General features: G+C 32.1%; 2 protein-coding genes across 10 annotated transcripts in view; one reads left to right on the top strand and one right to left on the bottom strand.

The window, feature by feature from the left end:
- Window positions 1-1232, bottom strand: part of LOC132700773 (A disintegrin and metalloproteinase with thrombospondin motifs like) — a 78898-nt gene extending 77666 nt beyond the window's left edge. For 3 of the 9 annotated variants that reach the window (XR_009618686.1, XR_009618687.1, XM_060668316.1), the window contains exon 1: window positions 734-1231. The gene's annotated coding sequence lies outside the window, so the exon portion shown is untranslated. Of the gene's footprint in view, window positions 1-733 lie in introns of all 9 variants that reach the window. The other 6 variants (XM_060668325.1, XM_060668332.1, XM_060668349.1 and 3 more) reach the window with 4 other exon arrangements.
- A 4907-nt stretch (window positions 1233-6139) lies between these two features.
- On the top strand, window positions 6140-13387 carry LOC132699691 (CD63 antigen-like). Its single transcript, XM_060666542.1, has 6 exons — window positions 6140-6413; window positions 10118-10290; window positions 10894-10930; window positions 10986-11147; window positions 12802-12987; window positions 13053-13387. Exons 1-6 carry the CDS (start codon window positions 6354-6356, stop codon window positions 13116-13118), a joined length of 684 nt encoding a protein of 227 aa, XP_060522525.1. The 5' UTR covers window positions 6140-6353; the 3' UTR covers window positions 13119-13387.
- Window positions 13388-13493: the final 106 nt, after the last annotated feature.

Here is a 13493-nt window from a genome sequence, read left to right as displayed (position 1 = left end):
TATGTTCGAAGTGTTTTCGGAGCGCTAGCACTGAAGCATTGAAGATGCCAAGTGAGATCTTGGCGAAACGTCTGATTTTAGTCCAACGAACGAACGGATGATATCGCGGATTATATTGTCAACACATTTTTCCATCCGTGAGTAGAATGTCAGTCCTTAGTTCTTAATACTAACCAAATTAATAGAACATACACTTTAAAATTGCAGAAGGACTTAGAACAAAGTTGAGATTCCGCCCTATTCGTACCTTGCGCACTTTACACCTAGATGCATTTGCAGCGGTTAAAAATTAGGAAGGGTATTATTAAAATGAATAACTATTTCCTCATCGGCTTTAAGTCTTTACTAAAACGACTTCACCAAAACATCTTTGTTGCTGAAGAATGACTTAAGTTATATTGGAAATATACACAGGTTTTTTTTTCAGGTTTTTTTTAGCTAACTTAAGCTAAGCTAAGATACGGAGGAGAATAATTTATTCTGTATCCTTGGGATACGTTTTGAATATATTAGCACGTATTGTATTTGAAAATTTTAACTGCGTGATGTCGCGTTTAGCGGCTGTCTGGGCGTATTCACAAAGGCGAAATTTCGTTAACTTACTGCTTCTTACTTGCTCGCGCGAAACGCGAAGTTAATAATTCCTTCGAAAAACTTCAATTAAATTAAAATCTGGCAGCGAAAATGGTTATTTTTGAAATTTTTGATTTTGTTTTTCAATGATTGCTCTTACCTGTTGAAAGAATAAATCCCAAAAAATATGCTTGAAATTTTCCGAAAACGTCGTCCGAAATTCAAAAGTGTAAAACGTCGCACGAAGAGGGGTACAAGATGATCACAACTCACTGCTTAAATAAACTCCACGTCAAAGTCTTTCCGATTGAGCCATCGTCGTGTCGATTGCTTTGTTTACGCTTGATTGATCCGAATCGACGGGAGGAAAACTCAATATTTCTGGCCGCCCAAGTTACTATTCTCGACCGGAATCGAGCTAGAACGAAAAAAATACGCGACAAGTCGAAAAAATCTCGATTTTTGCACACTGCCAGGACAGTCTACGCGCCCGAGAATAACACAATTGAACGGCCAGCGCTGCGCTAAGCCTACTTTGCGTGTGGCGATTGTCTTGTAATATTGTCCATGGCTTGTTTAGAAGTTTTACAGAGAGGGAAAGTTTTTCGCTTATTCGTTACCGGTTGCGGTTTTTGAATAAAGTGAAAGGAAAATGGTTGGGTTGCGTTACTTGCAGTGTTGTTTTATTGACTGGCAACGCTGCTTGTTTGCGGAGGTGAAACACTCGCCTTTAAACTCATAATTACGATTTATAGGTCTCTCCTTTGTATTAAGAAACGAAAATAATTAAGCGTTTCCACATGGTGTCTCATTTTGAATTGTGTTCTAGTGCTCAGTGCGTTACTATTTTCTAAAACATTTAGTAGGTAGTAAGAATGCAACGCTCGTAGCCTAAACGTCAAATTAATAAAACCTTGAAACTTGATTGTTACGGTTTTAGTTAACAATAAATACTTCTATGCGGGTACTTATTTATTTTATTGACAATCCGATTAGCGAAATCGCTAAACATTGAAGACTTGCCCAATATATTACAAGGTTGTAATATTTTTACACGCTCCTACGCGAGCGACTGCTAAACTTACCAAAACTATTAAAAAAATCGTTTCTTATATTCGGCTAAAATTTCAAACAAAATGCGTTTCCACTGATAATAGATGAACCTTTATTTTATTTACGAAATCACCTACTTTTGAAGTGAGCTAAGTACGTCAAGAATTTGTAATAACAATTTTTTCCGCACCTTTTTGGGGCACCGTGTATGTATCTCAAAAATTAATCAATAGTAAGCTAAATTTATTGCTTCGTGTTTGTTGATTTTGAAAATAGAGATTGTTAAAATCGGGCATTAATAAACTGATACACGCTGTATAGTATTACTAATTTTAATCGCTGCAATTACAGAATTCCAATAAAATGCCATAAAAAATAATTTGAACGATTTTAATTCTGTTTTCGTATCAAAGCCATATAATTTGAGAATAGACTTTCTGCGACTTCGTCGATGGGGATGTTATTCCATTCCAAGGTGTATTTTTCAGATTAATGATTTTTTTACATCTAAAAATCGTATTGCGGAACATTGTAAATCTGATTGTTAATTAACAATTAGTCTTTCTTTCATAAATTACTTGAATTGCCTTGAAACTTTTGTAAGACTGTATCGGAATACAAGACACATTTTTAGATTACTTTAGGTCTATTCTAGATTAAATTTGCTTAGAAATGATAGTAGGAGATATAAGGAAACTGAAATTACATCATGTGATTATGTTTTTAAAGAATTATTAAAATTTCATTTTCTGAACAATCCCGAATAATCAGTAGAAAATGTTAAAACGAAACGAACAATTAAATGTGCTATTAAAATCAAGCAATGGCGTATTGTTTTATTAGGAAAATATACCACCAATACCATGCATTTCTGTCGCTGGAGCGTCTAAATATGTGGAAAAATCGAAAATATTTTTTTATGTTCTACAATCTGTATCATTCCAGGGGAAAGGAAGGTTGATTACCATTTGTGAAATGCACCATGTGTTGGGTCTATTACTTTTTTGTAGTAGGGCTGTAATAGTTGATAGTGCCATATGTTAATAAATGCTTAATTTTCAAGCAGTACCCTGTCTACACTTGGCATATAAATAAAGTATTTATTTATATTTTTAGAATACAGGAAGATATCAAATACAAATTAAATAGGAATAATTGCAATCTTCTACAGCTATAATGTTTAAAACATAATAATTTATTAACTTAACCATTGGGGCAGTTATAGGTAACCTTAAATATTTTTAGAAGAATAATAAACTGAATATTATTTTATTTTTCAAGAATTAACCAACCTTTCTTTTGATAATTTCAAATAATAAATTTAAATGAAATAATTTAATTTTTCTACTCCCGTCTGTAAAATACCTAATTACACACTGATCTAGCGTGCGGGAAGCCTCAGTTTACCACGTCAGTTTCGTTGCCCACGGATCCGAGCCACTTCGGACATTTACGGAATTTTACGGCACTGGTTTGGGAGCAATCCGATGTTTTCTGAGATATTTCCCATTCGTTGAATTTTGACATTTGTTAGTTCTAACCATCATGTTAGTGAATGTATTCGTGCTGTTGTGCGAAAATATACCCAACAAATAACGGTCGTAGAAAAAGTACAATATGCAACACGTTCGGTAAACTTTTTAAGTCACTCGTTCATAAACTCGTGAGTCAAACGACGTTTTCCGCACTTGTTGCATTATATACTATTAATATTTAATTAAGTCATCAAGTCATTTCTTTCTATTAAACTCTTCTATGTGAATATTAATTTAAAAAGAGGCCATTGTGACTTTACTGTAGGATGATATCGTTTCCGAAGTTTTTAAGAAAGTGTTTTTTTTTAAGTTAACTACATCAAAGCAAAGCGGTCATCTTAATAAATAATCCACTTTTTTCACAACCAGAATCTTCCATTTTCAAAAATTGATCAAAACCTATTCTAGTTTTTCCATTTACACTTCTTCAAACTTGATCAAAAAATGTGAATCCCAGAGACACTTTCTCGGAAATTGTGTCAAAAATGTAAATTTTGAAAATGTACCGAAATCACACAATCGCTCCTAAAGTCGTGAACAACGAAGTTGACGTCTTAAAGTAGTAAGAAGTAGAAAATAGTATATTATGTAAAATGTCTGGTAAACGACATTTGACTAGTTTATTAATCGCTCGCTTCGCTCGTGTCAAATAAACTCGTGACCTTAAAAGTTTACCAAACGTGTTGCCTACTATATTTTTTCTACGACAGTGAGTATTCGGGTACATTTTTGCAAAACAACACTGGCATGACCATCAGAATTGACAAACGTCAAAATTCAAGCTATATATAATTAGGTATTTTACAGAAGGGAGTAGAAAAAAAAATTGTTTTTGACTCTTTTGCAAATTCAGTTAATAATTTGCAGCCCTACAAATCGAAATTGCAGAAAATGTTTGCATTTAATGTGAATAAAAATCTGGCAGTTTATAATCCTAGAATGCTCTATATGCCAAAGTCCAAAGTTCCAAAGTTCTAATTTGTGATATAATTCAAAATCTTAGTTAGAATCAAATCAAACTTTAATCTGTGTAATTTGATTTTAGCAGATGCTGAGAATTATAACAGACTTATATTCCTGATATCACGATATCTAACGTAAACCAGACTTGTACGAGTTTTGCGTTACGTGCTCGTAAGACTTGTAGTACGTGGTAATAGTTTACGGTGCAATTTTATTAAGCCTTATTAACACTGGCTTATAACGGATCCTACGTTTCGGAAATCATTTCATCAATTATATTTCCTCGTTTTGTTGTCTGCTAATCTATCACGATATCTTAAACTAGACAGGTTAAGTTAGCCTACCACTTTTTCCAAATTTTTCAAACAATTAAATTGAATTTTCCGACATTCTACCTTGCCTGAGTTCAAACTTTAAAGACCTGAAGAAAAGCTTGAACTTTACTAAAAACCTTTTTGAGGTAAAACTTGCATTCAATGTACCTCACTAAAAGTAAAAAATACAGTACAACCACCTCGATATTTCTACTATAATGATAATATATGATTTACATTGAAGACATTGGTTCTTAAGAAGAATTTAATTGAACGACACATTAAAAGAGAAATCCCCTATTTTTTCGTATTCGATATATAGGTTTGGTGATTTGATTGAGGATGATTTGTTGAAAGCACCTTTTTCAAGTACCAACCAAGGTCTATACGCCACTTAAGTCTTCAGAAAACACATTTAACTGTGTAATTATTCTCTGACTTAATGTGATAAGGAAACGAACAAAGAAATGAAACAAGTTAAAAACTATTGAAACAATTTGAGAGCTATCCTGCAAACCTCTTACCTATTATCGACTTATAAGCGAAATAAATAATTAAAATCATGAAAAATTAGTTTGAAATTTGCAATTTGGACGAAGACCTTATTTTGAAAACGTTAGATAATTTGGTTTAGCATCATTTTGCTTATAGACATTTTTTATATCTGATATAGTCATGGGAGGATCACATTTTTTTACAATTTCATTTTAATATCTCCTTCACCCAACTAATTTGAGTATTTTCGTCTACAGGGAAAATGAAACGGCATTACCCAAAAAGCTAATGTTGTTTTTATTGCTCATAATGATACTTTTCGAGCCGACGAATTGTAAACTACAATGTAATTTCCAGCATTCGATGCATTTTCTTTCCAAGATTCATAAAATGCCCATATTTCCATAGCAACATAATGTATGAAAAAAATGTCAAAGACGTACAGAGGTATTGATCTAGTCATTTACCCATATAGCCACTAGATATATAAAGTATAGAGGTCCTGTTTGTACTAGCACTAGAAGTGAAGCAAAGGCTTAGCGGGTGAAATGTAGAGGCATGCGCGGAAGATTATTCCCATCTCTACGAAAATGTCATAGCCGACAAGCGCATCAAACTACTGTTTACGGCAATTATACCATATAATAGCTATAGCGTCATAAAGAAGATTATACATTTTCTAAATTTGTGGCAATAAAAAATTTCTCGACGTTACATTTACGCCCTGTATAACGAAAAAGGATTTTTTTAAAATATCGAACACCATTTCACTAAGGTGCGGAAATCCCAAATTCGGCAAAGAAGTAACGAAGTTAAAGCCAGTCAAAATTAAGTAAAATATCTGCCAACTTCAAAATCTTACCTCCCACATAACCATATAATATTTTTGAAAAAAATTTGTTTTTTTTATATCAGTCGTCCTAGATAACCAACGAAACACGTTTGCAAAGAGTGCAGAAAACCGTCTCCCAATTTGTTAATTTACGTATGTTTCTGATAATTAATTTCATTTTTGAGAATATTTTATTTAACTTTTAAGTATATGTCATTATCTCAATCTTACTCATAAAAACGAGTGAGTCATCGACAGCGTACCGAAAATGATACCGTGCCCATTTCCACGAAGCGACTCTGTAAGTAAATAAATGGTTCCTTTTAGCGCATAATTAACTTTTCGATATCTTAATTTTTTAGTAGAAATTATGAGATCTCAAATGTGTTTTCTAGCCCTCATGATTCCTGTCAGATTAACGACATTTTGTTACACGGCCATCCAGGGAATAAAAATTTAGATATATCTTATCAGCGAATAAATTTTACCGACGTATGTATTTAACAATTACTTCGAGGCGCACAATCGTCACTCCAACCATAGTTAGTGCTAGTGATCTATCGTTTACCGGATCGTGAATAAGGCAGAATGGGTTGCGGCGAAGGATTAGCAAAAATATTAGTGTTTATTGTCAACTTTGCCTTCCTGGTAAGAAACGATTTTTCGAAACAAATTACATAATATTAACGGATCGGTCCCTTGATACCAGTTTTTAAGCAATTTCGCATTGGTGTAGACGAAATTATCATTTTAGCGCCAAATTTAGAACGCCTTTCCCAATATACCTGTGATTTCATGTATCTCTATTGGTATATATTGGTATTAACTTGTTTTTACTTATTGCATCTAACTACAAGAGGAGCTACATTTGATATCTTTAAATTGCGCGAACCAGACTCGTATCATGTTTCTGTTTGAGCGATGACGAATGATTGTGGTTTTGTTATTCGTTTGTCTCATAATGAAACATAAACTTACTATTATTATTAAGACCCAGCGGCTTTTAAGAACCGACATGGCCGCTGACAGTTTGGATGTGGCGTTTTTCCTGCAATGTTTTCTCAAAATTTAATGAGATCAATAATAATTTGTCTATAAAACTTTGTGATATTCTAAACCAAATTGCCATAAAATTTTGAGCATCACCTAACGCTCCTTGATAAAAGTAATCTTCCTAGAACGAAAGTGACCATATATATATATATATATATATATATATATATATATATATATATATATATATATATATATATATATATATATATATATATATATATATATATATATATATATATATATATATATATATATATATATATATATATATATATATATATATATATATATATATATATATATATATATATATATATATATATATATATATATATATATATATGTGTATATATATATATATATATATATATATTGGGATTGGACGTAACAAAATTCGCGCCTAGTTTTGTGAATCATGGTTTTAAAATATTAAAAGCTATCAGATATCTTATTTGCTATATGCGTAAGCGCTTATCGCCTTATCGTATCGGGAATAACGTTTTAATCAATAATATTTTGCAGTCAGAATTTTGTCGAAGTGTGATGTTTCTTTTGATATTTTAGGCATAACATATATGGCCATAAAAAGAGAATCAGTTATCAAAGAGAGAATAAAAATTTTCTATTTTAAATAAAAAATTAAAATCATTTTATCATAAGAGAGACGAGAAAAATATAAAGTTCCTGGAGAACTAAAAGTTTTATAAAACCCTTCTTACGCCAAAACAAAGTTTCCACAGATAAAAAAAAAACTCCCAACATCCCTAAAAATCCTGTCGTAGTTTAGAAACTAGACACCAAAAGTCGCTTTTATTTGAAGACACAAACATTTTTACTGTGTTTTAAGCACTTCCCTTCCAAATAATATAGACTTAGTATGCTACATATCCATCGTTACCTTCAAACAGTTTTTTTTATCAACACCACTCGTTACTAGACTACAAAAACATTTGTTGTAGAAGAAAAAAAATGCTGCTTTTTCTAAAAAACATGTTTTATGGCAGAAATCGAGCTTACGAATTACTCGGAATCGGGAGCGCTATTTACGCATATGCAAAAGTGCAAATTTTACTTTAATGACGTTTTAAAAAATGCTTTGCCATTTCAATTGTACAGTCATTCCAAATATTGATTATCAATCGATGATTAAAAATAATTAGAATGTCTTATGGTTATAATAGTTACATAATGTATTAGGTAAAGTCTGTTCATAGATATAAGAAAGTGACTAATTGATGCGAATTAAGGAAAGACCCGGGCAAGCTGTAAGAATGAAATATGGCCGAAGAGGTCCGTACTTTATTTGAGGTTTTGTTAGAAAAGATAATAAACAATATTTATTTATTTATGTATTTATTTATGTTTAAATCTAAAATAAAATTACAAATTTGTTTGTTGTTCTCTGTAAATCCTAATTTAATTTTTTCTAGATATTCCAGTCACCATTTCCGAATTCTAAAAGATTCCATTAAAACTTGCCTTTTGTCAATTTTTTTAAATCTAAAACCCACTTCCATTTAACACATTTAACACCGGTTTCATCTGTTTCAAGCCTCCTAATTAAGATATCTAATATATAATAATCTAATAATATCTTGATCACTTTCATCTAAACTTGAGAAAATGTCAGCATCGCTTCTTTTTTTCCTCGCTGAAATGGGATTCTTCACAATTTTCCATACAGTTGATGTTGGAATTTTCGTCAATGTGGCCGTTTCTTCTAAAGATGCTTGATTGCTGGCACCACCTTCAATGAGAGTCAAATAAACATTGTTTGTAACTTCCTTAGTCTCAATAGAATAGTGTTTTCTACATTTGGGCCGCATCTTCTGAGATACACTAGACTCGCACACATTTTACATACAATTCAACACACACTAATAACCTTAAACTAAGTAGTATACCAAACCAAAGAATATTAAACACAGATAGGAATAAAATTATTTTCTATTACGGACCACAATTTTACCTGAATTTAAATTCCGAAACTTTAGGTAATAATCTTGTTGCATTGTATGTTAATGACCACCCTTGGGTAATCCCATTTAAAAACAATTGGTTACTTTCTTATATCTATGAACAGACCATAACTTTATATCAATTTATCTCAGGAAAGATCACCGTATTTTTTAACTTCGCTAACAAAATGTATGCACACCTTCGTTCTCAAACAAATATATTGCTTTTCCAGCTAAGTGTTAAACTAAATTTTAATTAATAATTAACTAAATGTTACAAGATTAATGGTGTTAAAAGAATTGGGCGATCGCCATAATATTCGTATGTGTAGTGTAGTAAAAACTCATTTTTGCATTGTTAATTTCCCTTTTTCTTTGTGGAGTTTATTAGATTTGAAACTTATATCATAATTGTAAATAATTATTGTATCGCAGTAATTCAAATAAAGATAACCATGAGCAGCACTCAGTCCTTTGAATTCTAGTTTAACATTTTGGGTAGAAAGGATAAAAATAATATTTGAAAATTAGATAGATGGAAAGTAACCACTAAGCTCCATAATAGACACAGGCATGTCGTAATTTATTTAGTTTATGATTAATCCTTCTTATCTTAATAGATTTCATATCAACACTTGTTAATTTGAAAGTTTAGTAAATACGAAATGATTGTTGTAATCAAGGAGAAAAAATATTATTTTTAAAACGCTTTACAATAAGTAGCTTTTTTCTACCTTTACTTTTACTTTTTGAGAGAGATGATTAAAAGTGGAAATAATAGCACATTTTATGTTATTATAAGGTTTTACAAACTTTTGTTTGTGATCTAATAATGTAGATTTTTTACTCCTTACTCTAAAATAACCACTTTTGCACTGATTGAGCGTGCGGAAAGACCGACACCTTATTTAACCACACGAGCCACGACATTTCCAGTCACGGCTTTCTTCTTCAGTCACTCGTTTATTAAACACTTGCTCCGCCGCGCTCCGTTCTTGCCAAATCAAAGTCATGACTAAAATAACGTTTATGTGCTAAGTTCGATTATATTTTTTACATTGAAATTTAAATAGAACCAAAATGAATGAAATGAATATTTTCTGATAGAATTGTAAAAATGTCACCGTAAATAATTTTGGCAATTAATACAAAAAAAATTATAAATCTTTTTTTTTTAATCCTAAACTATGAAGGTATGTATTTTCAACTATACAACCTATATATTTCAAAATGCTTAAAGGCCATTAGAAGTTTAATTTGAAATGAAATTGCAATTGTCATTTGAAAGAAATTCGTTGTTCCATCAAGTTGTATTTAATTTTTTTTTTTTTATTTTAGTTGGTCGGCATAGCGCTTCTTGTTATTGGCATAGTCTACAAGTTGAATATCAACCACGTAACAGACGCAGTACCGGAAAATTATGATGCTGTCCGATACATTCCCACACTCTGCATCGTGATCGGAGCTATAGTATTTTTCATATCATTTTTGGGTTGTTGTGGAGCTTGCTTGTGGGCACGAAGATAACAAATAGAGGTGGTTCAGAACAAGAGATTAAAAGAAGAATTGGGATGGCAAAGGAGGCTTTGGGAAGGCTGGTTAAAATCTGGAAAGACCACCGTATCCGCAAGGAAACTAAAACAAGACTTGTGAAATCTTTAGTGTTCCCCATTGCAGAGTATGGCTCGGAATCCTGGACCATAAATGCTGCATCTCGAAGAAGAATTGAGGCGTTTGAAATGATATGCTACCGAAGAATGCTGAGAATACCCTGGACAGCATACCGCACCAACGCATCCATCTTAAGAGAACTAAAAGTACGGGAAAATGAGAGATTATTACCAACAATACAACGACGTATGCTTAAATTCTTCGGTCATGTAATACGAAAGGACGGTATGGAAAAACTCATGATACAGGGGAAGGTTGATGGAAAGAGGGCAAGAGGAAGGTCACCAGTGAGATATATAGATCAAATAAAGGAGCTCACACAAATGTCGGTCTCACAAGTGATGCGTACTGTAGAGGACAGAGAAGCTTGGCGAAGGGTCACTACACAACATCCATGAACGAGTCACGACGTCCGAAAACGGACAACGACTGAAGAGAGAGAGAGGAGCTTGCAAAAAAAACCCGTGCATGCTGAGCACGGTAAATAAATTCGGTTGATCTGTTAATAAAGTATTTAATTTTTTTTCTATTTCAGTATGGTACTATTCTCATATTAATATTCATTTTACAATTAGCCCTTGGCATCTATGCGATCGTGAAAATAAAAGACAACGACGATCTTCAAAAGAATATAAGCGATGCCGTTCGAAAATTACTCAACAACGATAAAGATGCTTTGAAAGCTCTTCAGAACCAGGTAAGGAATCGTATACAGCGTGATTCATAATTAATTGAAAATGTTTTAACTGTAGAAGTCTGAGCTCTAAATATTAAAATTTATCCCAAATCACTTACAAAAAATGCGACTCTTTAGTAGCTTACACACTGTTTTTTCTGAATTAAAAATTACATTTGACGTGTTCTTGTCATACTTGGCGGGAAGATACTATAATCGCTTATGCTTATGCTAAATAATCGTTTCTGGCTACTGGCAAATGGCTCATTGACCCTCCCCAAATTCCACGCCATTGGAGGAATTGCTAATTTTAGTACAATTTATATAAAATCATTATTTTTCGGATGTTTTAAAATTAGCACTTTTTTTACAAATTCTGAAATTTTATTGTTTGGAAACTATTCTTTTTCATGTTTCTCGAACGTTACTTTGTTCTTATTTATAAATACGCGCAAAGTGTACAAATAACGCCAGCTGCTGTGTTGGTCATGGTCATATTTAAGGTGATATTTTCATCAAATTATACAATACAATCAGCAAATGACGAAATTATCAATAATTTCATGAAATGACGAACCCAGCCGCCGGTGCTTGTTGTCCACGCCGTCGTGTTGTCGATATGTTGTTTGGCTCGTTTAAATCACGTTTTTCAAAAGTATACTACATACAATATAGTAACTAAATTGGGACTTTATAATTTTAGTCCTATTTCAACTTAAATTCCGACCACTCACTCACTAGTTTGTCTTTGGAGTTTTTCTTTGGATCCCGCAGTTGCACATAAACGTAAAAACAATCTTCATATCAATTGAGCAATTACGAGGTTAAACACTCACGTCTCACGTCACAATATTAATTAGAAAATATTAAAAAATTCAATTTTTCTTTGCAAATTTGACAGATTTGTTAAGTTTGACGTACCTTAACGATACGGAAATAAACCTCAGTGATTTTTTGATTTTTTCGTAAGAACTTACTTACCGGCACGATGTAAAATAACTGATCTGTAACTACTTACCTATAATGTAATTACAAATCATAATGCCATACGTAGGAAAAGCGATATTTGAATGGATGTTGCAACCATAGTTTTCTTGAAACTGAAGAAAACCTTTTTGAAGCAAAAAATTTTAAATTCTCGCAATATTATTTTAAAATTAACTCAAAAATAGAATGTGAAAAAATTGCCACAAAATATAAATTTCAGTTACATTTAGCTAGATATAGCTACGGAAAAATAAGCTTTCTAGGCTGCTTTGTCGTCTGCATTTATTGTTTCTTACCCCATGAAATAAACAAATACGTTGACTAGAAACCCGTTTATCCCATCGACGTTGCAAAATCTCCAAAAGTGGAGATGGGGTTTTTGCCTAAAAAGACTTCATAATTTAATCGGAAGCGAAGTTAACCCTTTGGTTATAATGGGTTCTAGCTTTTATACATTTTGTCAATAACTTGTCTGATCTCCTAATAAATTATCCAAAATCTGAGAAATAGTTAATATTTTATTTAATAAATTTGATTAAAATTCCATTTTCCCAGAAAAACCGATAAACTACATCAACGGGCCTTATTAGTGTGACTTGCGGGCAAATTCAGGAGTAAATTGTTTACATGTTGATTTTATTCGTTGTCATTTTCAAATTGAAAATAATAGTAAAATTTATTTTTTAAGCTACACTGCTGCGGCGTTAACAGTTCAAGTGATTGGTTTCCGTCACCAGTACCCCAAAGTTGCTATAAGAACGAAGACACAACCAACACTCTTTGGACAAAGGGTTGTGCGGATGCCGTATACGAACTTGTTAAGGACTCAATTAAAGTTATTGGCATAGTAGTTATTAGTATTTCAGCGGTTGAGGTATGTCAATCAAACTAAAACAGTTTCAACCTTTTCAATAACCTCATGAATACGTATATTTGTAGGTCATTGGTGCCATCCTCGCACTTTGTATGGCACACTGCGTCAGAGAAAGAAAAAGAACTTACTAAGTGAGATGATCTTTACACTACAGGAAGAAATTGTAACTTCCACACGAACTGAAATAATGACAATTTACATTATCCTGTAATGTTGTATTGTTGTATAGCTTAAGTATACCATAAATAGCAGCACTAAGAAAATGTTTTCTACGATTTCTTTTGAATTAATCTTTTTTTAAATGTTTTGTACATATGTCACCATATGTCACCATAAGGCGAAAATTCTATAAACTATTATAACCAAAAGAAAAGTGCAAATAATATTAATTGGTAATTATTGTGTACTTTGTATTTGAATAAAACTATTCAATATTTTATAATCGATTATTTAAAAAAAATTAATTTTAGTATCTCGCGAAAACTGTCGAATTCATGAATTGCCCG

The sequence above is a fragment of the Cylas formicarius genome, unplaced genomic scaffold, assembly GCF_029955315.1.
Source record: "Cylas formicarius isolate icCylForm1 unplaced genomic scaffold, icCylForm1.1 PGA_scaffold_10__41_contigs__length_53128322, whole genome shotgun sequence".
In the NCBI taxonomy this organism is placed as follows: Eukaryota; Metazoa; Arthropoda; class Insecta; order Coleoptera; family Brentidae; genus Cylas; species Cylas formicarius.
The sequence above is the reverse complement of the archived record's forward strand: the minus strand, read 5'-3'. Positions and strand labels throughout refer to the sequence as shown.

Excerpts from the sequence above, each read along its gene's own strand:
- LOC132699691 (XM_060666542.1), top strand. The coding sequence starts at position 6,354 with ATGGGTTGCGGCGAAGGATTAGCAAAAATATTAGTGTTTATTGTCAAC. Across the intron at positions 6,414-10,117 it reads TTGTCAACTTTGCCTTCCTG|TTGGTCGGCATAGCGCTTCT; the intron begins GTAAGAAACGAT and ends TTTTTATTTTAG. Across the intron at positions 10,291-10,893 it reads GGTTGTTGTGGAGCTTGCTT|AGGAGCTTGCAAAAAAAACC; the intron begins GTGGGCACGAAG and ends GAAGAGAGAGAG.